Source organism: Bos taurus, chromosome 7, assembly GCF_002263795.3.
Source record: "Bos taurus isolate L1 Dominette 01449 registration number 42190680 breed Hereford chromosome 7, ARS-UCD2.0, whole genome shotgun sequence".
NCBI classification, from domain to species: Eukaryota; Metazoa; Chordata; class Mammalia; order Artiodactyla; family Bovidae; genus Bos; species Bos taurus.
Window position 1 is genome coordinate 30438421 of NC_037334.1, and position 25613 is coordinate 30464033.

General features: G+C 38.4%; 1 protein-coding gene across 6 annotated transcripts in view; it reads left to right on the top strand.

Annotated features, from left to right (window-relative positions):
• CEP120 (centrosomal protein 120) overlaps window positions 1–3113 on the top strand; it is an 83709-nt gene extending 80596 nt beyond the window's left edge. For 5 of the 6 annotated variants that reach the window (XM_059888285.1, XM_059888284.1, XM_005209108.5 and 2 more), the window contains one exon: window positions 1357–3111. In XM_059888285.1, the coding sequence (XP_059744268.1) occupies window positions 1357–1591 (235 nt within the window). In that variant the 3' untranslated portion in view covers window positions 1592–3111. Of the gene's footprint in view, window positions 1–1356 lie in introns of all 6 variants that reach the window. The other variant, NM_001078000.2, reaches the window with a different exon arrangement.
• The last annotated feature ends 22500 nt before the right edge of the window (window positions 3114–25613 follow it).

Here is a 25613-nt window from a genome sequence, read left to right on the forward strand (position 1 = left end):
GGTTCAGATGAAGATAGCCATGTGCCTGTCATATGTGTAGGTCATACGAAATTAAGTCTTATTATTAATCATCCCCATGTATTGCTCCATTTTACCAGTGTCCCATTAATCACTTGATTTCCTCCTGAGTCCCAAAGCACAGGGCCCTATTTTTTATTTTCTTTCTTAGAACAGATGGAGGTATGTGGTGTCCTGTTTGGACTGTACACCTCAGTTTCTCATTCTTTTGTGAGGGATCTTAGGAGTCAGTTCAGGTTTCAGAGTCATATGAACAAACAAAACTGCGCTGCCCCTGACCCTGCACCCTTTCTGGGGTCCGGCAGCACTCTCCCTGGCTCTTCCTCTCCCCCACACCATCGTAATTTCAGAGCTGGTTCTCACTGGCTTGCTTACTGTGAAGGCTATCTAGAAGCAGGGACTTAGATCCAACTGTTTTTTATCTTTTTTATAAAGACAAAAGTCAGGAGTAGTTGCAAATTAAAAATATCTTTGTAGCTAGTTAGAGAAGTATAAAGTTGTATCTTAGCAACCTACTCCATGTCCAAACTAACTTAGCATACTAAGTAATGCCAGGTATACTCCCCATTTTCAAGGTAATGTGATTGATAATATTCCATTGGAAATACCCAGATCCCAGGCTGGCACCTGCTCCCCTTTCTTCATCTTTTAGATAAGATCATCATAAACATAACTTGAAGCTATCCATACAAACTCTTAAAAGGTGCACACCCTAGATTCAAGCATTCACATCTATAGAATATCACTTTCTACAAATAATATTCATATAAGCTCCATAATAACAGAAACTTTTCTTCTTGATTTGACACAGTATCCCCCAAACCTAGCACCTTTTGGTATGAGTAAATGCTTGTGGGATAAAGTTAGAAGAAAATTATGTTCAAGAAACAATAACAAGGGCTTAATAACAACCTAAATATCAATAATATAGGAAAATATTCTTTATATTAATAATAGTGAAAATATATTGATAATTGTACAGAATTACATATATTCAATTGCTTTTTAGAAAACTGTTTAAAATGCATGCATTTTTTAATTGAGAAGAGATATAGAAAATTACTTAGATTGCTTATCTCTGATTAAGATGATTTTTTTCCTGCATATTCCCAAAATTTCTACAATTTTCATGTCTTTTATGCAAGTATTGGTTTTTTAAACTGTCTTTTATAAGTGTGCTAACTCTGGCTAGCCAAGTAGGTTTTTGTTTGCTTCCTGAAAATATTACTTAAAACTGTATTTACCATTGAGTCACGCTGTTGTTAAGTGGCGGTATTAACTGAAAACCAGAACGGCGTGTGTTGCCTGCTCGAGTGGCCTGTGTTCTTGACTTCTCAGGTTAAGGCAGCAAGAACAAAAACAGTACCCAGATTCCAGAGAGATTGCGAGTGGAAAAATGGATGGGCCCCATGGCAGTGCATTGGAAGAAGGTTTGGATGATTATTTGACTCGCCTAATAGAAGAAAGGGATACTTTGATGAGGACGGGTGTGTATAATCACGAGGACCGAATAATAAGTGAACTCGACCGACAGATCAGAGAGGTTTTGGCAAAAAACAATGCCAGTAACTAGTAACAGTTTGAAAAACTTTGCCTGAGACGCCGGGTCTAAATTTTAATTGTAAAGCCTTCAAAAGAAGGGAAATGGCTGTTTTAAAATGCAATTTTCAATTTTTTATAAGCAGAATTTTGTACGTTATTGTATAGTATTTATTTGGTTTTATTTGCTGTGTGCTACCTCTCCCACCCTGGTTTATGTGTAATTGTATTTTATATACTCATTTTTTTAAAGACGTCAGTGTTTATCATTTCATGGCTAACTTTCAAAACAGCTTTTCTCTAAATTTGTTCTCAGAGAAATGACTATACTAATTTCCAGTTACATAATTTTTTATGTTGAGCCAAAAGAGTGTATGTTGCACTTTAAAAATGCTGTTCATTTGAAGAGATATCTTAAAAGTTGATACCGCTTAAAATCCAACTAGTTTTATTTAATTCATTTTAGATTACCTTTTTTTTAACTTGAAACATTTGCAGAGAAGTCATATGTCATCTCTTGAGTGACAGATTAGTCATTTATTTAAAATAAAGTTAGTACAGATTAAACTTGTTTCAACAGCTATTAAAGTTTCAAACTTTTAAGAATATGAAGTAATAGCTTAATAAGTCTGCTCTGTCAGTCTCCTGCTCAAGATTGCATTGTTTTCTTTTGTTGAAAAGAGATTTCATTGTCCAGTAATAGTAATACTAGTTGTTAACATAAACCCTCTGTAATAAAACAAGAAAGCAGACACACAAACGCTTCAGCTAAGAAAGTAGAGTGGAAACCTATTTTTGATTTTCCCTAGTTTTAATCAATCTTTTACAAAAGTACATGAGACTAAGTCATTGTATCGATGTAGTGCCATGTCAATATAAATTTTTAAGGACTCCTTTATGTAAAATTGTTCAGAGCAAACATTTGCCCTCAGAGCAACACTTTCCACTTCCTTTTACCAGGTACTGAAAAGGTTTAATTAGCAAATTCACAGATTAGGTCAGCTTTACAATAGATGTAGTTTAAAATTTCTTATTCCCAAATATAATAAATTTAAGTATATACTTTAGGAAGTATATACTATTTACTGATAACGTCCACAAAAGCAGAATAGGCTATTTTCTGTTGTTTTCAAGGAGGTGTATTTCTTGTTTGGGAAATTAAAGTCCCTCCATGCTTTATATTTTCTTTTTTTCCCTTATTACCAAGTGTTAATCCAGAAACAACCCAGCAGTAAATACAGAAATTACTGAATGAGAGAATAATGAATATGAGAATTATAGAAAGAATGTGAAATATTAATTATGGCTAAACATTTTCTCTCATTGATTTTTGTGCCACATGAAAAGAAGTATTCTTTTTGTTTGGGAAGGTCTCGGGTAAAACATTGCGACTGTGCCTTCAGCTGCCTGTGTGCTTGCATGTGATGTTTTCAAACACTAGAGGGGGCCTTAGATTTAAAGAAACAAAAGGGACAGTTCTAAATGGGTGTGTGGTTTGCCTTCTGTAATCTTTTGGCTATGTATTTTATCAAATAAAAATCATAATTGTATACATCTTTGAGTTTCCGAGCAGTCTTTTTTGTTAAATACATTGGGCTAGTGCTTGTCTACTTCCTGTGTCAAGTAACTAACTATGTACTTTTGGTTTTTAAATGTTTACATTGCAGATACCTTTATATGTTCTAAAATTGATTGGGAGAGTGAAATTTTAACACCTTTTTGTGGTCCTTCAGCAACAGACATTTCATTTGTCGGTGACATTTAATGTGTTTATACTGATTGCTCTGCTAGATTGTCATCAGTGCCTGGGATTTGAGTATGACCACAGTAGACAGATAAATGAATGGGAAAAGGAGTAGGTGAGTGAATAAGAAGTTTCCTCAGTACTATATGTAATAGCAGACCTTTCATCAGATACTTTCATATGAAACAAAATTTACCTTTAAAATGTTTGTGATTCCTTTTCATGAAGAAAGCCTAGTTTCCGTGCCTAAGGCCAGCACATACTGCAGGGGAGGTGAATCGCATCTTCCGGGTACGTGTGGTGGTGCCATGTCTGTGTAAGTTGGAAGAGTTCCTTTACAGGTATAACCAACCCAGTGATTTCTAGATAGACCTGGGATCCTGTTGCTTTCAGCAGTGGTGGGAGTTTGGGCGGGATTTAAGGATGTATAAAGGCACTGCATGAACAGCTTAAGAGTACAGCAAGTGAGTCTGACCAGATGACTTCCTCATCCACATACCTGTCCAGTTACTTCCCAGCCTAAATCCTCAGATCACCTCAGTACATACTGCTTGTCCTCAGCCACCTCAGAATGGACCTCCTGACCTGGTTCTTACAGCCTATAAAAGAGAGTACTCTCCTCTGGTATCTATGTATAGACTTTTAAAATTTGGCCTCTCACTACCCTTGTGTCTGGCTTGACTGAACAGCTAACCTGACGTTTTTATTGATAGAATTCACATACCATAGGATTCACAATTTTGATGCACGTCAGTGGTTTTTAGTACATTCACCTGGTCACACAGTCATCACTACTAGCTAACATCTTCCCCCAAAGCAGCAGCATACGCATTAGTAATCATCACCCCTTTATATCTCCCCCCAGCGCTTGGCAGCCACCAATCTACTTCTGTCTCTCCGGATTTGCCTATTCTGGCTATTTCATTTAAATGAAATTCTAAATTTGATACTAAAATTGGAAGCCTGAAATATTTTTCGTGTGCCCAGTTTCTATGGTAGATCATTTTTGTTGTTGTTCAGTTACTAAGGCATGTCCAACTCTTTGCGACCCCATGAATTACAGCATGCCAGGCTTCCCTGTCCTTTACTATCTCCCAGAGTTTGCTCAAACTCATGTCCATTGAGTCAGTGATGTTATATATACATACATACATATATATATAATAACGTTATTTGGGCCTTCTGCATCTCCTTATCATTTAAGATCTGATAAAATGCTATATATATATATACATATATATATATATATATAGCAGCGAAGGGACTCTGTGTATATATAGAGTTGCTCTGCTCAATGTATTTTATATATATATATATATGTGTGTGTGTGTGTGTGTGTGTGTATATGTTTAATAGAGATGCAGAAGGCCCAAATAAGGGTATAACATTTATCAATCAGTTAATATAGCTGAGCTGTGCTGTTATCCATTCCTTAGTAAAGCAGTCACCAGAAATAGTGAAAGGGAGATAATGTTCTGCTGTGACACCTCTGAGCAGTTCCGTGGTGCTGGAAATGCATTATGATACAAGGCATATGAGATGCCACTGATATCCTATCCAAATTGCACACTTTCCAAATTAGCACAGCCGCTATGGAGAGCAGCATGGAGGTTCCTTAAAAACTGAAGGTAGAGCTACCATATGACCCTTCAATCCCACTCCTGGGCATATATCCAGAAAAAAACATGATCCAAAAGGATACATGCACCCATATGTTCATTGCAGCACTGTTTACAATAGCCAAGACATGGAAGCAACGTTAGGGCCATCGACAGTGGAATGGATGAAGAAGATGTAGTACACGGGTATACATATATAATAGAGTATTTCTCCGCCATTAAAAAGAATGAAATGCCATTTGGAGAAACATGGATGGACCTAGAAAGTATCTATTGAGTGAAGTCAGTCAGACAGAGAAGGAGAAATACCATATGACACCCCACATACATGGAATCTAAAAAGAAATGACACAAATGAAGACAAAACAGAAACTCAGAAAGTGAACTTACGGTTGCTGGGGGAAAGGGGTAGTTAGGGAGTTTGGGATGGTCATGTGTACACTGCTGTATTTAAAATGGACCTCCTGTATAGTACATGGAACTCTGCTTGGTGTTACATGTCAGCCTGGATGGGAGGGGTGTTTGGGGGAGAATGGATACATGAGTATGTATGGCTGAGTCCCTTTGCTGTTCATCTGAAACTATCACAATATTGTTAATTGGGTATATCCTAATAAAAAATAAAAAAAATTCAAAAGAAAAATTGCACACTTTCCTACATGATTTCTAGAGTGTGAATAAGGAGAAGTATGCATAACTAGAATACAGGGTCCATGAAGACAGAGGTTAGGTCTGTCTGCCATTTGCCTGCCCCATGCAGGCACTTAGGAGTTGCAGCATTCATGAAGAAATACATGAAGAAACAAATTGTTTATGGTCTGCCAGTCAAAATAGACATAAAAATGAACGATGACTGAGGCACATGGAGAATAGGCTTTCCTGGCCTCATTGCCCAGCCCCTGCTGAAACTGAGGGGTTTGTTTGTTGGATTGTTGGGCTTTTGAAAAGGATGCTTCAACCACAGACAAAATGTAGAACAGAGGTTACCTGAGGGCTGGGGTGCAGGGATGGGGGAGCTATATGTTGAGTAGGTACAGAGTTTCTGCTTAGGATAATGACTGTAGAAATCACTGCATGGCATTGTAAACATATTGCTATGTAATACCAGTGAATTCCACACTTAAAACTTAAATTTTTGTTTCATGTATTAATATATTTACAATTGAAAAATGTTTGCTTCCAAATCTGCCTGCTGCTGCTGCTGCTAAGTTGCTTCAGTCGTGTCCAACTCTGTGCGACCCCATAGACAGCAGCCCACCAGGCCCCACCGTCCCTGGGATTCTCTAGGCAAGAACACTGGAGTGGGTTGCCATTTCCTCCTCCCAATGCATGAAAGTGAAAAGTGAAAGTGAAGTCGCTCAGTCGTGTCCAACTCTTAGCGACCCCATGGACTGCAGCCTACCAGGCTCCTCCATCCATGGGATTTTCCAGGCAAGACTACTGGAGTGGATTGCCATTGCCTTCTCCCCCAAATCTGCCTACCCAGTGTTTAAATGCTAAAAGGTTTTTGCACAAGAGTCTCCCACAAGCCATTGTTAAAGACACTTATCTTCTCATTCCTAGGAATGCATCAGATACTTCATTATATATTTATAGTACCTCTGTTAGCAAAATCTGAAATTTGTGAAAATTAATGGCTACTTTTTCATCCCAACTTCTAAAAGTAAAATTGGAGCATCCTTGAAACTTGGAATTATAATGCCTTCACGTATTATAAAATTAAAGTTTTATCCTTTTAAGAAAGAAAAATGACAAAATCAAAACAATACTGGTTATGTAATTTAGCAGATAGTCCAGACCATGGACATAAATTTGAGTGGTAATTTTTCACAATGAATTACTAGTTTCTTAAATTGGGCTTAATATCTTTTTGTTTGAGGTAGTCTGATTGTTGGTTGGTTGTCTTATTAACTGACAAAATGGTTTGCATGGGAGTAAGTGCCGAATAAAGTCTGGGTGGGTAATTTTTAACAAAATTGAAATGTTAATTCAATTTGAAATGAATGAAACTTGAAAAATCCATCTTTGATATTTGGGTTTTGGCAACTGGGACAGAGGCCTGGGGACCCAGGCTTTTCAGCCTGCAGTGCTTTTGTCCCCTGCCCTAGAGCATCGTCATTCTGCTGCTTCATATCCACTGGGCTCTCTGCTTCTGGGACTTGGCAGACAAGGATGCAACTCCTCCATTCTGGTGTAAATGTGGAAATACCGACAGAATTGTTTAAGCACCTGCATTTTTCACTGAAACCAAAAGAATTAGAGTGGTCACTGATTTTGTTATATAACCTCTATTTGGCATCAAATTAGAATCCACTATTGTTAGGAATGTAACTGTAGAAAGGCTGCTATATACTTAAATCTCATTTTATTTGCTTCTCTGGGGGTTGTCTTCATGTTTTCATTAGGAATGTTTTTACAGATGTAGGCTCTTCAGATATAAAGTTGCTGAAATAGAGACTCAGAAGTTTAGCTTTCAAATTGAAGGGGGGTGGAAATCTGTTTAGAAAGATTAATTTATAGATAAATAATTTACTGACTCTGATACGTTAATGTACAATAATCCCGAGAGGCTTTTAAAGATGTAGTCATTATATTCTTAGGGTTTCTAGGAATGTTAAACCTGTCATTCATAATAGGAGAGAACTAAAATAGGGCCCATTTATAATTTCTTCTTGGAAACATTTCATCCACAAATTCATAGACAAATATTTTTTCTTTTCCAAATAGCTTATCTAATACTTGGACAGCATAACCCTTTTCTCGATTAACATGTTAACTAGTCAAAAGCCTGCAGACACATTGGATGAGTGCTGAATTTTCCTTAATATTGCAGATTAAAACTTGGCCAGAACAAATAAAATATTACCACAAGAATCCTACTTTGACATTATTGTAAATTTTTGTGAATGCCAGCCCGATAGTGAGAGGGTCTGTGCCTAGTAGGTTTGCCCAGTTTTTTAGCAGATTCTCATATTAATGAATAGATGGAGCAAGACTAAAAGCCTTAAAGAACTGGCTTCATGTCTATGACTTCTTTCTGTAGTCTGAAAAACTGAGAAAGATTTGGTCACTAAAATTTCCATCTGTATTCTGGAGAGAAATACTGAATTTCAAGCAAGGCTATTATTGAGTTACTTGAGTTCAGTTCAGATTGTGTGCAAAGATGCCCTGAAGATGGGATGTCAGATCAGGAACTCGAGGCATTAATATTCAGCATGTATCTTGAGTCATTCTATTTAGATTGGATGAGATAGGAAAAAAGAAAAAGATAGCGCTAAGTCGTGTCCAACTCTTGTGATCCCATGAACTGTAGCCTGCCAGGCTCCTCTGTCCATGGGATTCTCCAGGCAAGAATACTGGAGTGGGTTGCCATTTCCTTCTCCAGGGGAACTTCCTGACCCAGGAATTAAACCCAGGTCTCCCGCATTGCAAGCAGATGCTTTACCAACTGAACTACGCAGGAAAGCAGACTGGTTTAGTGGCCTGGTTGTTGCCTCAAGGAAAGAACTTTGAATTTCTGACTTAGCTTCATTGTTGGTAGATGAGAGTAATGGTCTTCTCTTGGTTTCTGGCAGAAGTTTATTTAGGTAACCAACCAAAATTTATAAAATCTGCACAAAGAAACAAAGGTACCAAATAGGGAAGTTTTATAGTCTTCAGAAGTGATTTAGGCCAACAGATTTTTTTCACCAATAAAAGGTGAAATAGCCAGCCCATATTTGATCACTTCTTTCCCTGTTATCAGTCCACACTTATTTCTTATCTCCCTATAAATGTGTGTTTATCAGGAGCAAATGACACCCAAAATTTGCCTCTAAAATATTCCTTATAAACTCCTCAGAAAAGAAAAGGAAGAAAGGAAAAAAGGAAAGAGTGAATAGAAGAGCTCACACCTCAATTTTCCTTTGGTCTACCTTTTCTTTTTCTAGCCAAGGTCTATAATATAGGTGGTTTCAGGGGTTCGATTATTCTTTACTCCTTTTCACTTGAACCTCAGTGTTACTTCCAGATCTGAATCCAGCAGTATACATATGTTTGAGAAACAACTGTCAACCTAGTATATTCTGGCATGAATCCAAACTTAAAATTTGGAACATATATGAGATAGTCTTTAATGCTCCCTTCCACGTGTGTACTTATTTGGCAATTGCCAGTGGTATGCCAGTCTACCAAAGGAGAGAATAATCTGCCCGTCCCACTGAAAAAAAAAAATTACACAATTTACTATATACTTATATATAGGATTATATATATAATTTTATATAAAATTTGATATGATTATATATATAATTTAATATATACAAGTGCTTTATGTAGTATACAATTCTACAGTTGACCCTTGAACAATGCATGTGTTAAGAGTGCCAACACTGGCAGTGAAAATTCCACCTGTAACTTTACAGTTGTCTCTCCTATCTGTGGTTCTACATGTGCAGATTTAACCACAGATCACATAGCTCTACAGTACATATTTATATATGTAGACCCATATAGTTCCCACTCCAGTACTCTTGCCTGGAAAATCCCATGGATGGAGGAGCCTGGTAGGCTGCAGTCCATGGGGTCGCTAAGAGTCAGACACGACTGAGCGACTTTACTTTGACTTTTCACTTTCACGCATTGGAGAAGGATATGGCAACCCACTCCAGTGTTCTTGCCTGGAGAATCCCAGGAATGGGGGAGCCTGGTGGGCTGCCATCTATGGGGTCACACAGAGTTGGACACAACTGAAGTGACTTAGCAGCAGCAGCAGTAGCAGCATATAGTTCAAGTCCGTGTTGTTCAATGGTCAACCTATGGTTATATATGAAGTATACCTATTCATATGAAGTAAACCTATTCATAGCTCAATGAAGCTATGAGCCATGCCATGCAGGCCACCCAAGATGAATGGGTCATAGTGAAGAGGTCTGACAAAACATGGTCCACTGGGGACAGAAATGGCAACCCACTCCAGTATTCTTGCCTAAAGAACCCCATGGACAGTAATGAAAATGCAAAAAGATGTGACATGACACCAGAAGATAAGTGTCCCCAGATCAGAAAGTGTGCAAGATGCTACTGGGGAAGAACGGAGGGCAATTATTAACATCTCCAGTAAGAATGAAGTGGCTGGGCCAAAGCAGGGACAACACTTAGCTGTGAATCTGTCTGGTGCTGAAAGTAAAAGTCTGATGCAATAAAGAACAATATTGCATAGGAATCTGGAATGTCAGGTCCATGAATCAAGGTAAATTAGACATGATCAAGCAGGAGATGGCAAGAGTGAACCGACATTTTAGGAATCAGTGAACTAAAATGGATGGAAATTGGTGAATTTAACTCAGATGACCATTATATCTACTACTATGGGCAAGAATCCCTTAGAAGAAATGGAGTAGCCATCATAGTCAACAGAGTCTGAAGTGCAGAACCCGGGCACAATCTGAAACATGAGCCATTCAGCATCACAGCAATCCAAGTGTATGCCAACCACTGACGCCAAAGAAGCTGGAGTTGACCAGTTCTGTGAAGAACTACAAGGCTTCCTAGAACTAACAACAATGAAATGTCCTTTTTATCACAGGGGACTAGAATGCAAAAGTAGGAAGTCAAGAGATACTTGGAGTAATAGGCAAGTTTGGCCTTGGAGTACAAAATGAAGCAGGGTGAAGGCTAACAGAGCTTTATCAAGAGAACACACTGGTCATAGCAAACGCCATATCCAATGCAAGAGATGTTGGATGGACATCACCACGTGGTCAATACCAAAATCAGATTATGTTCTTTGTAGTCAAAGATGGAGAAGCTCTATACAGTCAGTGAAAACAATACCTGGAACTGACTGTGGCTCAGATTCTGAGCTCCTTATTGCAAAATTTAGGCTTAAATACAGTAGGGAAAACCACTAGGCCATTCAGGTATGACCTAAATCAAATCCCTTACAATTATTTAGTGGAAGTGACAAATAAATTCAAGAGATTAAATCTGGTAGACAGAGTACCCGAAGAACTATGGACAGTGATTCATAACATTGTACAGGAAATAGTGACCAAAACCATCTCCAAGAGAAAGAAATGCAAGAAGGCAAATTGGTTGTCTGAGGAGGCCTTACAAATAGCTGAGGAAAGAAGCAAAAGGCAACAGAGAAAGCGAAAGTGAATGCAGAGTTCCAGAGAATAGTAAGGCGTGATAAGAAGGCCTTCTTAAATGAGCAGTGCTAAGCAACAGGACAATAGAATGAGTAAGACTAGAGATCTCTTTAAAAAATTGGGGGAAAGGGAACATTTCCTGCAAGGATGGGCAAGACATCCTGGAGTGTGAGGTCAAGTGGGCCTTAGAAAGCATTTCTGTAAATAAAGCTAGTGGAGGTGATTGAATTCCAGCTGAGCTATTTAAAATCCTAAAAGATGATGCTGTTAAAATGCTGCATTCAATGCTCACACAACTCAATACCAGAAAAACAACCCAGTCAAAAAGTGGGCAAAAACCTAAACAGACATCTCTCCAAAGACGACATGTAGATGGCTAACAAACACACGAAGAGATACAACATCATTGATTATTAGAGAACTGCAAATCAAAACTACAGTGAGATATCACCTCACACCAGACAGAATGGTCATAATCAAAATATCCACAAACAACAAATGCTGGAGAGGGTGTGCAGAAAGGGGAACCCTTCTACACTGCTGGTGGGAATGTAAATTGATGCAGCCACTATGGAAGACAGTATGGAGATACTTTAAAAAACTACGAATAAAACCACCATCAGTTCTGTTCAGTTCAGTTGCTCAGTCATGTCCAACTCTTTGCGACCCCATGAACTGTAGCACACCAGGCTTCCCGGTCCATCACCTACTCCTGGAGTTTACTCAAACTCATGTCCATTGAGTCAGTGATGCCATTCAACCATCTCATCCTCTGTCTTCCCCTTCTCCTCTCACCTTCAATCTTTCCCAGCATCAGGGTATTTTCAAATGAGTCAGTTCTTCACATCAGGTGGCCAAAGTATTGGAGTTTCAGCTTCAGCATCAGTCCTTCCAATGAAGATTCAGGACTGATCTCCTTTAGGATGGACTGGTTGGATCTCCTTGCAGTCCAAGGGACTCTCAAGAGTCTTCTCCAACACCACAGTTCAAAAGCATCAATTCTTCAGTGCTCAGCTTTCTTTATAGTCCAACTCTCACATCCATACATGACTACTGGAAAAACCATAGCCTTGACTAGACAGACCTTTGTTGGCAAAGTAATGTCTCTGCTTTTTAATATGCTGTCTAGGTTGATGACCCAGCAATACCACTTCTAGGCGTATACCCTGAGGAAACCAAAATTGAAAAAGACACATGTACCCCAATGTTCAGTGCAGCACTATTTACAACAGCTAGGACATGGAAGGAACCTAGAGGTCCAACAACAGATGAATGGATAAAGAAGCTGTGGTATATATACAGTGGAAACTACTCAGCCATAAAAAGGAACACTGAGTCCGTTTTAATGAGGTGGATAAACCTAGAGCCTATTATACAGAGTGAAGTAAGTCAGAAAGAGAAAAACAAATATCGTATATTAACACATATATATGGAATCTAGAAGGATGGTACCGATGAACCTGTTTGCAGATCAGCAGTAGAGATGCAGACATAGAGAACAGACCTATGGACAAGGGTCGGGGAGAAGAGGGAGAGGGTGAGATGAATGGAGAGAGTAGCATGGATGCATATACACCAACATATGTAAATAGATAGCCTATGGGAATTTGCTGTATGACTCAGGGAACTCAAACTGGGGCTCTGTAATAACGGAGGATTGGGAATGGGCAGGTGCTGGGAGGGAGTTTCAAGAGGGAAGGTGCACATGTATACCCACGGTTATTTCAATTGATGTATGACAGAAATCAAACCAATATTGTAAATCAATCAATTAAAAATAAGTATTAAAAATTTTTTTGTAAAGTACTGCACTCAAAATGTCAGCAAATTTGGAAAACTCAGCAGTGGCCATGGGACTTTAGAAAAGATCAGTTTTCATTCCAATTCCAAAGAAAGGCAATGCCAAAGAATGTGCAAACTACCATACAATTATGTTCATTTTACATGTAGTAAGGTTATGCTCAAAATCCTTCAAGCTAGGCTCCAGCAGTATGCGAACCAAGAACTTCAAGATGTACATGCTGGGTTTAGAAAAGTCAGAGGAACCCAAGATCAAATTGCCAACATTCTTTCGATCATGGAAGAAGCAAGGGAGTTCCAGACAAACATCTACTTCTGCTTCATTGACTATGATAAAGCCTTTGTGTGGAGCACAACAAACTGTGGAAAACTCTTAAAGAGATGGGAGTACCAGTCCACATTACCTGTCTCCTGAGAAACCTGTATGCGGGTCAAGAAGCAATAGTTTAACCTTACATGGAACAACTGACTGGCTTAAAATTGGGAAAGGAGTATGACAAGGCTGTATATTACCCTCTGCTTATTTAACTTGTATGCAGAGTACATCATGTGAAATGCCAGGCTGGATGAATCACAAGCTGGAATCAAGATTGCCAGAAGAAATATCAACATCCTCAGATATGCAGACGATACCATTCTAATGGCAGAAAGTGAAGAGGAACTAGAGAGCCTCTTGATGCGGGTGAAAGAGGGGAGTGAAAAAACTGGCTTAAAACTCAACATTTAAAAAACAAAGACCATGGCATCTGGTCCCATCACCTCATAGCAAATAGATGGGGAAAAAGTGGAAGCAGTGACACATTTTCTTGGGCTCCAAAATCACTGCAGATGGTGACTGCAGCCCTGAAATTAAAAGACACCTGCTCCTTGGAAGGAAAGCTATGACGAAACTAGACAGCGTGTTAAAAAGCAGAGACATTACTTTGCCGACAAAGGTCTGCATAGTCAAAGCTGGTTTTTCCAATAGTCATGTACAGATGAGAGAAAGTGAAAGTGAAGTAGCTCAGTCGTGTCCGACTCTTTGCGACCCCTGTAGACTGTAGCCTACCAGGTTCCTCCGTCCATGGGATTCTCCAGGCAAGGATACTGGAGTGGGTTGCCATTTCCTTCTCCAGCGATCTTCCCAACCCAGGGATCGAACCCGGGTCTCCTGCATTGCGGGCAGACTCTTTACCGTCTGAGCCACCAGGGAAGTTAGATGACAGAGTTGGACCATAAAAACGACTGTGCCCTGAAGAACTGATGCTTTTGAATTGTGGTGCTAGAGAAGACTCCTGAGAGTCTCTTGGACAGCAAGGAGATCAACCCTGAATATTCATTGGAAAGACCGATGCTGAAGCTCCAATACTTTGGCCACCTAATGTGAAGAGCCAACTCATTGGAAAAAATCCTGATGCTGGGAAAGATTGAAGGCAAAGGAGAAGGGGGTGGCAAAAGATGAGATGGCTAGATAGCATCACTGATTCAATGGACATGACTTAACAACAACACTGTTCTTCCTATTGTGTTATAATACATATACTATACTGTTCATGGTGATCAGTAGAAACTGTCGGTGACAGTGGACCTCTAATCCCCTGATGGAATCACCAGCAAAGAATGACCAAAATAGCATTTCTGCATTTTCCTTCTCCTCATCATTTATCTGCACTTCTCTGGTGGCTCAGCAGTAAAGAATCTGCCTGCCAATGCAGAAGACGCAAGTCAATCCCTGGGTTGGGAAGATCTCTGGTGAAGGAAATGGCAACCCACTCCAGTATTCTTCCCTGGGAAATCCCAGGGACAAAGGAGCCTGGTGGGCTATAGTCCATGTGGTCCCAAGGAGCAGACACAACTTAGCTACTAAACAACAACATCCTTTATCCATACTCATTGTTCTATAATTTCTATGACAGAATCTGTTACTATAAAGTAGAGTGAACAAAAGTTTCCAAGCGCAGCTTTATTTAAAAAAAGCTCTCCGCAAGCATGTTAATTATTTTATCTCACAAGACTTTTCCTCAAAGTTCACATGAGTATTTGGATATTAAATTTGATATTAAAGGAGCATCAAATTTGTTTGAACCAGAGGAACAATTTACATCAAAGTAGCTACTAGTCACACTAAAATTTCAGAGGTAGGTATAGGGGGAGAATGAAAAAATTAAAACAATATGTTTATAAGCCTATGCTCCCCAAAATTAGCTTTCAAAGGGGGTGAATATGTAGGCAACCACAGCTGGAATCTAAGGTGGCCTTAAAATCCTTCAGTTCAGTCGCTCAGTCATGTCTGACTCTTTGCGACCCCATGAATCGCAGCACACCAGGCCTCCCTGTCCATCACCAACTTCCGGAGTTTACTCAAACTCATGTCCATAGAGTTGGTGATGCCATCCAGCCATCTCATCCTCTGTCGTCCCCTTCTCCTCCTGCCTCCAATCCCTCCCAGCATCAGAGTCTTTTCCAATGAGTCAACTCTTCGCATGAGGTGGCCAAAGTACTGGAGTTTCAGCTTTAGCATTGTTACTTCCAAAGAACAAATCCTTAGGGTTCAAAGTATTTCCATAAAATGTGGCAATAGACATTTTGGGGTACAGGTGATAGTAGTGGTCAAGTGAGAAAAAGCATTTGTCAAAATCCAGCGTCCATTCCTAATAAACACTACTAGAAAACCAAGAATATAAGGGAACTTCTTCAACCTGATAAAGGGCATCTACAAAGCCTTAGAGCTAGCATGCATGCATGCATGCATGCTTAGTTGCTTCAGTCATGTCCAACTCTTTGGATCCTATGGACTGTAGCCTGCCAAGGTCCTCTGTCCATAGGATTCTCAAGGCAAGAATACTGGAGTGGGTTACCGCACCCTCCTCCAGGGGATCTTCCTGACCCAGGGGTTGAACCTGCGTCTACTGTGGCTCCTGCATTGCAGGTGGATTCTTTACTGCTAAGCCACCTGGGAAGCCCAGGGCTAACATACTTAAATTATAAAAGAGTGAGTACTTTCCAAAAAGATCAAGAACTAAAAAAGCATCTCCTCTCACTATCTCTGTTCAATACTGTATGGTAGGTTCAAATACCCCTATATGGTATACCCAGTGAAGTAAGGCAAAAAAGAACAAGATAATAGAGTTGCAGATAAACAGCCTCAAGAACATATAACAAGTATGCAGCTATTCGTGAACGAGAACAGCCCTGTAGGATTCAAGAGTCCAATAAAAGCCTATAGCAAGACAGTGCAACCAAACTGGAGAATAAGAACAAAAATGACTCCTTGTGAGATTAGCATAGTTCCTGTCTCAACAGATGCACCTACTTTCCAGATCCCAGCTACCATGGTTGCTGGACTTGTATGCACATCTCAGACAGCAGAGCAACCACCACTGTGGAAGCCAGGGCCCCAAACCCTGGAGCCACTGTTGCTCTGTGATCATTCACACTCCAGAGCCCAATTTCACTGCTGTTCCATGGTACCTATATATGAGACACCAGTGTCAACTTAAACACGAGGGCACTCATGAACTGGACATGGATCCATAAGGATCCATATCTCCCATGATATACCCAGAGCAGAATAGAAAAGATCAGAGTTCCCCAGATGCCTTTACCACCAAAGACCCCATCAGACCCCACCACTGCTTCAGATAGCCACAATCTTGGGCCAATGAAGATGGCCCAGCAATCTTTGGGAACAGTGACCTCAGCTGGTGGACCTCCATGGAGCAGCACTATGAGGACCTAACTGGAGCCAAGGACTACCACATCCCACTCAGCCACTGCCCTTAGACCACCTGCTGATAATCTTCTCCCACTAAAATCTGTCCATAAAGTCTGAAAGAGGTGACTGATCCATCAAATGCAGAGACATCAACAAAACACTACAAGAAAAGGTGAAAAATCAAGGTAAAATGACATGGCCAAAGAAACAATTTTCCAGTAATCAACTCCAAAGAAATAAAAACTATGAGTTGACGGAAAATTCAAAATATTTGGCTTAAGCAAGACCAATGAGCTATAAGAGACTACATATAGACAATAAAACTATGAAAATACATAAGCTAAGCAAGAAGATCAACAGAGAGAGAAATCGTAAAATAGAACCAAACATTCTGGAGCTAAAGATTATAATAAATGGAATTTAAAACATGCAAGTACATCTACAGACTTAATCATGCAGAAGAAAGAATTTGTGAACTTGAGAACAGGTCATTTGATATTATCCAGTCAGAGGAGAAGAAAGAATGAAAAGCAAAGAAAGCCCACGTGAATTATGGGATCGCATTATGCAAAATAATATTTGTACTATGAGAGGACCAAAAGCAAAGAGAGAAAGGGGCAGAAAGCTTAAAGAAGTAATGACTGGAGAGAGAGAGATGATGGAGTAGGAGGATGCTAAGCTTGTCTCCCTCAGTGAACACATCAAAAATACATCTACATGTGGAGCAATTCTCACCAAAAACAAACTGGAGACTGGCAGAAAAATTATAAAGGCTATAAATAAAGATCCACAAAGAGTGTCAGGTAGGAATAAAAGAGAAGTGATCATGTCAGGACCTGCACCCCTGGGAGGGGACGCAGAAGGGGGATATTACACCTGGAGGTATTTCCTAGGGAGCAAGTGGTTCAAAGCACATATTGGATATACCAGACTTTGCATCCCATACCAGGAGGATGAGTCCTGTTGTAGGCTTGAAGTCCTGTTATTGGCTTGAAGACCAATAGGACTGGGTGGGGCTGGGGGGCACTATGAGAAACTTGAACTCCACTTGTGAAGTTCATATACATGTTCCCTTGATCCCCAATCAAGGCTGAGTAAGCAGATTGAGACTTCCCAGGACTCTGGCCAGTTTTCCATGACCACCCAACCATGTACCTTGGCCCATAATGAGGGCCCACTTTGGCCCCTCTTGCTCTGTAGGGGAGCACCCCTCTAGGATGAAGGCTGCTGCTGCCAGCAGAAATGTGCTGTTATGGGGGATAGAGCTGGCTTATACGTGGTACTACCTCTGAATGGGGCAAGGGCAGCCCTTGCTGGCACTCTTAGAGGCAGCAGATCAGAGTGGTCCAAAACTCTGACTGGGTATATGGGACCACCACAGTACATGCCCTGGCCTGCACTCGGTGCCTGATCTGGCCTCTCCTGCTCCAACTCTGCTTCCACCTAGAGTGAAGCTTTCAATGCTGGGGACAATACAGAGCACACACTTAGAATAGAACCAGCTTGGATCTGAGCCTCAAGCCATCTCCTCTAGCACCTTGGGAACTGAACCCACCCCCAATGGGATGGTGTCAAGCACTGAACATATGGCTGAACATGTGAACATAAGCTCACATGTGGCTCTGGCTCCAGCTCTGCCATCCCTGCTCCCCACTTCAGTGACAGCTGCCAGCATACCCTGGGAGGAGACATGACTCATGTTCTCCACCAAAAGCCACTAGATACACACAGAGACTGTGGGTGGACACAGCCACACAAAGACACCCTTCAAGACCAGGATGGGTAACTGCTTTACCCAACTTCAGGGAGACAGAGAAACTTATGGAAAATGAGAAGACAAAGGAGTTTGTTTAGAATGCAAGAACAAGGGGAAAGCCTCGAATGCAGAACAAGGGGAAAGCCTCTGCATACATCACGAGGTGACACATCTGTTTCTCACCAGGAATTGTGCTTGAATCAGCAGGTAAGAGGCCTCTCAACTCTGTCCAAGAACCCTGGGAACAAGTAAAACTAGACAGAGCAGAGAAAAACAAGAGCTTTATAAGGTCCGAGGACAATAAGGCAGAGTAGAAGGACCTGAGTTTACCTCCTCTCAAGGAAACATCAAAATCACAACTACTTGTTTCACAACCATCAAAAAAAAAAAAAAAGACTGGAACCTACAAAAAGAGATATTCTACTTCCAAAGACAAAGAAGCCACAACAAGCTGGGGGCAGACACCCAAAACAGGAGGAACTAAAATCCTGCAGCCTGTGGGACCACAAACACAGCATTTTACACAAAATGAGACAGCAGAGGAAGATGTTCCAGATAAAGGAATGAGATAAAACATCAGAATAACAAGTGAAATGGAGACAGGCAATCTATCTAAAAAGGAATTCAGAGACCTTTTTAGGTATTCATAAAACGATAGTGAAGATGATCCAAGATCTCAGAAAAAGAATGGAGGCACAGACTGAGAAGATACAAGAAATTCTTAACAAAGAGCTAGATGATATAAAAAAACAATCAGTTGAACAATGGAATAATGAAAATGAAAAATGCACCCGAAGGAATAGGAGAATAAATGAAGCAGTAGAATAGATGAGTGGGAAAAAAGAATGGTGGAAATCACTGCCACAGAACAAAGAAAAAAGAATGAAAAGAAATGAGGAGTCTCAGAGACCTCTGGGACAATACAAACACATCAACATTTGTATTATAGGGTTACCAGAGGAGCAGAGAGACAGAGAAAGGACATGAGAAAATATTTGAAGAGATAATAGCTGAAAACTTCCCTAATATGGGAAAGGAAATAGTCACCCAAGTCCAGGAAATGCAGTGAATCCCAGGCAGGATAAATCCAGGGAGAAATGCACCAAGACACACAGTAATTAAAGTGACAAAAATTAAAGACAAAGAGAAAATATTATAAGCAACAAGATTAAAGCAACAAACAGTATACAAAGGAATTCCCATAAGGTTATCAGCAGATTTTTCATCAGAAACCCTTCAGGCCAAAAGTGGCATGATATATTTAAAGTGATGAAAGGGAAAAACCTACAAACAAGAATTTTCTAGTCAGCAAGGCTCTCATACAGATTTGACAGAGAAATCAAAGGCTTTACAGACAAGAAAAAGCTAAGAGAATTCAGCACTACCAAACCAGTTTTGTAAGAAATCCTAAAAGAACTTCTCTAGACAGAAAAGAAAAGGCCACAACTAGAAACAAGAAAATTCTGAATGCGAAAGCTCACCGGTAACAGCAAACATAAATATAATATCAAAACAAGCAAGAGTACATATGCAAGATATTGGAAATGAAGACCAGCAACTTAAGACGATCTTGTACATATACAGACTACTATATCAAAATTTACCTCATGATAACCACAAACCAATAGATATAAATCCACAAATCCATAAGAGATATACACACAAAAAGGAAAAAGCAACCCAACACAACACTAAAAATAGTCATCAAAAATATTAGAGCACAAGAGAAAAAGAAGAAAAAATCTACAAAACAAATCCAAAACAATTAATAAAATGGCGGTAAGAGAAATTTCCTTAAACATAAACAGATTAAATGCTCCAACCAAAAACACAAACTGACTTAATGGATACAAAAACAGTATCCATGTATATGCTGTCAAAAAGAGACCCATTTAGAGCTAGGGACATACAGTCTGAAAGTGAGGGGATGGAAAAAGTATTCCACGCAAATGGAAATTAAAAGACAACTGGAGTAGCAATACTCATATTAGACAAAATAGACTTGAACATAGACTGCTGCAAAAGACAAAGAAGGACAATTATAAATATATACGCACCCAGCACAGAAGTACCTCAACATGCAAGGCAAATGTTATTAGCCATAAAAGGGGAAACTGATAGTAACACAATGAAACTGGGGGATTTTAATACCCCATTTATGCCAACAAGATTATCCAGGCAGAAAATCAATAAGGAAACACAAGCCTTAAATGACACATTGGACAAGACAAGCTTAATTGGTCTTTATAGAGCATTATATTCAAAAGCAGCAGAATACACATTATTAAGTTCTCCAGGGCAGAACACATGCTGTGCCATAAGGCAAATCTCAGTACATTGAAAACACTGAAATCATATCAAACATCTTTTCTGACCACAATGCTATGAGATTAGAAATCAGCTATAACTAAAAGATTAACTACAAGGAAAAAAAACAACAACAACAACTATAAAAACCACAAACACTGGAGGCTAAACAATATGTTACTAAACAACCAAAGACTCACAGAATAAATCAAACAGGAGATAAAAAAAAATACTTAGAGAAAAATGAAAACACAATGATCCAAAAACTATGAGATGCATCAAAAGCAGTTCTAAGAGGGAAGTTTATGGCAATACAATCTTACCTCAAGAAACAAGAAAAATACCAAATAAACAACCTAACCTTATACCTAAAGCAACTAGAGAAAGAAAGCAAACAAAACCCAAAATTAGTAGAAGAAAAGAAATCATAAGATTCAGAGCAGCAATAAATGAAATAGAAATTAAGAAAACAATAGAAAAGACCAATGAAACTAAAGGCTGGTTGTTTGAAAAGATAAACAAAATTGTTAGACTTTTAGATAAACTCATCAATAAAAAACAAAGGGAGAGGGTTCAAATCAACACAATTAGAAATGAAAAGGGAGAAGTTATAATAGACACCACAGAAACACAGAGAATCATAAGAGACTACTACAAGCAACTATATGCCAATAAAAAACCCAGAAGAAACAAATTCTTTGAAAAGTACAATCTCCCAAATCTGAATCAGGACAAAGTAGAAAGTATGAATAGACCAATCACAAGCTCTGATATTAAAACTGATTAAAACACTCCTTGCAGACAAGAATCCAGGACCAGAAGGCTTCAAGGTGAATTCTATGAAATATTTAGTGAGGCGTTAAAACATCCTTCTGAAATTATTTTTAAAAATTGCTGAAGAAGGAACACTCTTTAACTCATTCTTCATGGCCACTATAACCCTGATACCAAAAACGAGACAAAAATACCAAAAAAAAAAAGACTTACGTAAATCATGATAAATTGCAAAATCTAACAAATATAGCAATGGATCCTGTATCAGAATTAGAACTCTTGAATGCAGGACATAGGTTCAATCCTGATTCAGACTGGATCTCACATGTGGGGCAACTCCATGTGCCACAATGAAGACCCAACAGTATATTAAAAAAAAAAAAAAAAAAGACTAACAAATTGAACAAATTGAGTAAAAACCATATATCACTTTGTAGCAAAGATACATGCAAATTCATCAAGTGTTTCACATTTTTTTAAAACAGATATAAAGGGGGAAATTGATAGCAATACAGTAATAGAAGACTTTAACATCCCGTTCACATCAATGGACAGATCTTCCAGACAGAGAAATCAATAAGCCAACAGAGACACTTAATGATACAAGAGAACAGTTAGATTTAATTGAGATTTTCAAGATATTATATCAAAAAAAAAAAAAAAAACAAACCCCAAAACAACCCAGAATACATATTCACCTTGGTCTCTAGGCTCCCAACAACATAAGAGGGCACAATACAATGTAAATAAATTTAAAACATAGAAATCACCTCAAGCATTTTTTCTGACCACAGTGACATGAAACTAGAAATTAACCACAGAAAAAGAAATGAGGAAAAATAATTACATGGAGACTAAAAAACATGCTACAAAGAAATCAATGGGTCTATGATAAAATCAAACAGGAAAGCAAAATATAGATGACAATGAAAATATACCTGTACAAAATCTATGGGATACAGCAAAAGCAATTCTTAGAGAAAATTCATAGCAATTCAGGTATTCCTCAAAAAACAAGAAAAATCTCAAAGAAGTCAGAAGGAAAAAGGAAATAATAAAGATCAGACAGGAAATAGAGATTTAAAAAATAGAAAAAAATCAATAAAACCAAGAGCTGGCTCTTTCAAAGTATAAGCAAGATTGACAAGCCTCTGGCCAAGCTCCCAGAGAAGAAAAGAGAGAGAATCCTAATAAACAAAAATAAGAAATGAAAAAGGAAACATAACAATTGGTACTGCAGAAAAACAAAAAAACCATAAGGGAATACTATAAGCAATTTTATACCCCCAAATTTGACTACTGAGAAGAAATGGACAATATTCTAGAAATAGACAGCCCACCAAAACTGAATCAAGAAGAAATTAGATAATTTGAAATGACTAATCACTAGAAGTGATATAGAATCTGTAATTTAAGAACTCCCTACATACAAAAGTACAGGATCAGATGGCTTCATAGGTGAATTCTACCAAACTTGCAAAGAATTTATACTAACTCTTCTCATACTCGTTCAAAAAACTGAAGAGGAGGGAGCACTCCCAAAGACATTCTATGAAGCCACCCTCACTCTGATACTAAAACCAGACAAAGACACCACCAAAAATAGAAAATTACAGGCCAATATATTTGAATATAGGTGCAAAAATTCTCAACAAAATATCACCAAACCAATCCAACAACACAAAAAGATCATATACCACAACCAAGTGAGATTCATCCTAGTTCAAAAGGATGGTTCAACATATGTAAACCAATGTGGATCACCACATCTAAAAAAGAAAAGACAAAAAACACATAATCATCTCAATAGATACACAAAAGCATTTGACAAAATTCAAAATCCATTTATGATAAAAACTCTTACCAAAGTGGGTACTGAAGGAACATATCACAAAATAGTAAAAGCTATTTACGACAAATACACAGTCAATATAATACTCAATGGTTAAAACTGAAAGCTTTCCCAAGAAATTCAGAACAGGACAAGAATGCCCACTCTTACCACTTCTATTCAACATAGTATTGGAAGTCCTAGCCACAGCAATCACATGAGAAAAGGAAATAAAATGTATCCAAATTGGAAGGAAAGAGGTAAAATTGTCATAAGCAGATGAGATGATACTGTATATAGGAAACTCTAAATATTCCACACAAAAACTACTATAACTGATAAACTCAGCAAGGTAGCAGGATACAAGATTAACATACAGAAATCAGTTACATTTCTTTACATCAACAAAGAAATATCAGAAATGGAATGTGAAAATATCACTTTTAAAATCACAGCCCCCAAAATAAAATAGTTAGGAATGAACCTCACCAAGGAGGTGAAAGACTTATCCACTGAGAACTATAAAACATTAATAAAGGAAAATGAAGACAATTCAAAAAAAAGGAAAGATATCCCTTGCTTTTGGATTGGAAGAATTAATACTATTAAAATGACCATGTCACCCAAAGCAATTTACAGATTTAACATGATCCCTATCAAATTACCCATGATATTTTTCATGGAACTAAAACAAACTATCCTAAAATTCATATAGAACCATAAAAGACCCAGAATTGCCAAAGAAATCCTGAAGAAAAAGAACAAAGCTGGAGGTAAAACCCTTCTAGACTTCAGACAATACTAAAAATCTGTAAATACAAAACAGCAAGATATTGGTACACAGATATGTGGATCAAGGGAACAGAATAGAGAGCTCAGAAATAAACACATCTATGATCTATTAATCTTTGACAAAGAAGGCAAGAATATACAAGGGAAAAAAGACAGTCCCTTCAGCAAGTAGTGTTGGGAAAGTTGAAAAGCCACACGTAAATCGATGAAGTTAAATCCTCTCACCATACACAGAAATAAACTCAAAATGCTTGAAGATTTAAATGCAAGAGATGAGACCATATAATTCCTAGAAAAGAACACAGGCAAACATTCTCTGATATAAATTGTGCCAATTTATGCCAATTTATTTCTTAGGTCAGTCTCACAAGGCAATAGAAATTTTAAAAAAAGGGGGTGGGGGAGCTAATCAAACTTAAAGGCTTTTGCATATCAAAGGAAACAACAAACAAAAAGAAAAGACAGCCTATAAAATGGGAGAAAGTATTTGCAGAAGATGTGACAAACAAGTGCTTAATTTCCAAAATTTACAAACAGCTCATATAACTCAAAAACCAAGAAGCAAACAACCAAATCGAAAAATGGATAGAAGACCAAATAGACATTTCTCCAAAGAAGACATGCAGATGGCCAACAGGCACATGAAAAGATGCTCAACATCACTCATTATTAGAGAAATGCAAACCAAAACTACAATGAGTTACCATCTCACAACAGTCAGAATGGCCATTGTTACAAACAACAAATGCTGGAGAGGGTATGAAAAAAAAGAGAACTCTTCTACACTGTTGTTACAATAAATTGGTACAGCCACCATACAAAAGAGTATAGATGTTCTTCAGAAAAGTAAAAAGAGAGCTACCAAATGATCCAGTAATCCCACTCCTGGGCATATATCTGAAGAAACCCACACTTTGAAAATATGTGCATATCAACATTCATAGAAGCACTGTTTACAGTAGTCAAGACATGGATGCAATCTAAATGTTCATCAACAGCTGAATGGATAAAGTAGATGTGGTACATATATACAATGGAATACTACTTTGCCATAAATAAGAATGAAATAATGCCATTTGCAGCAACATGGATGCAACTAGAGATTATCATACTAACTGAAGTAAGTCAGAAAGGAAAGGCAAACACTATGAGATATCACTTATATGTGGAGTCTAAAATATGACAATGAACCTATCAAACAGAAACAGGATATAGAGAATAGACTGGATGCACCGGGACTTTGGGATTACAAGGTTCTCCTGTCTAGCATAATGATATTAATCCCCTGTGATAAACCATAATGGAAAAGAATATGAAAAAGAATGTGCTTATTTGTATAACTGAGTCACTTTGCTGTAGAGCAGAAACTAATGCACCAATGTAAATCAACTACACTTTAATTTTTTTTTAATAAAATACCTATATGATCATGTCAATAGATGCAGAAAAAGGAAATTTAACACTTGTTTATGATAAAAGCTCTCCAGAAAGTGGGCATAGAAGGAACATGTCTCAGTACAATAAAGGCCATATATGGTATAAAGGCCATACACCCACTGCTAACATCACACTCAATGTGAAAAGATGAAAGTATTTCCTCTAAGATCT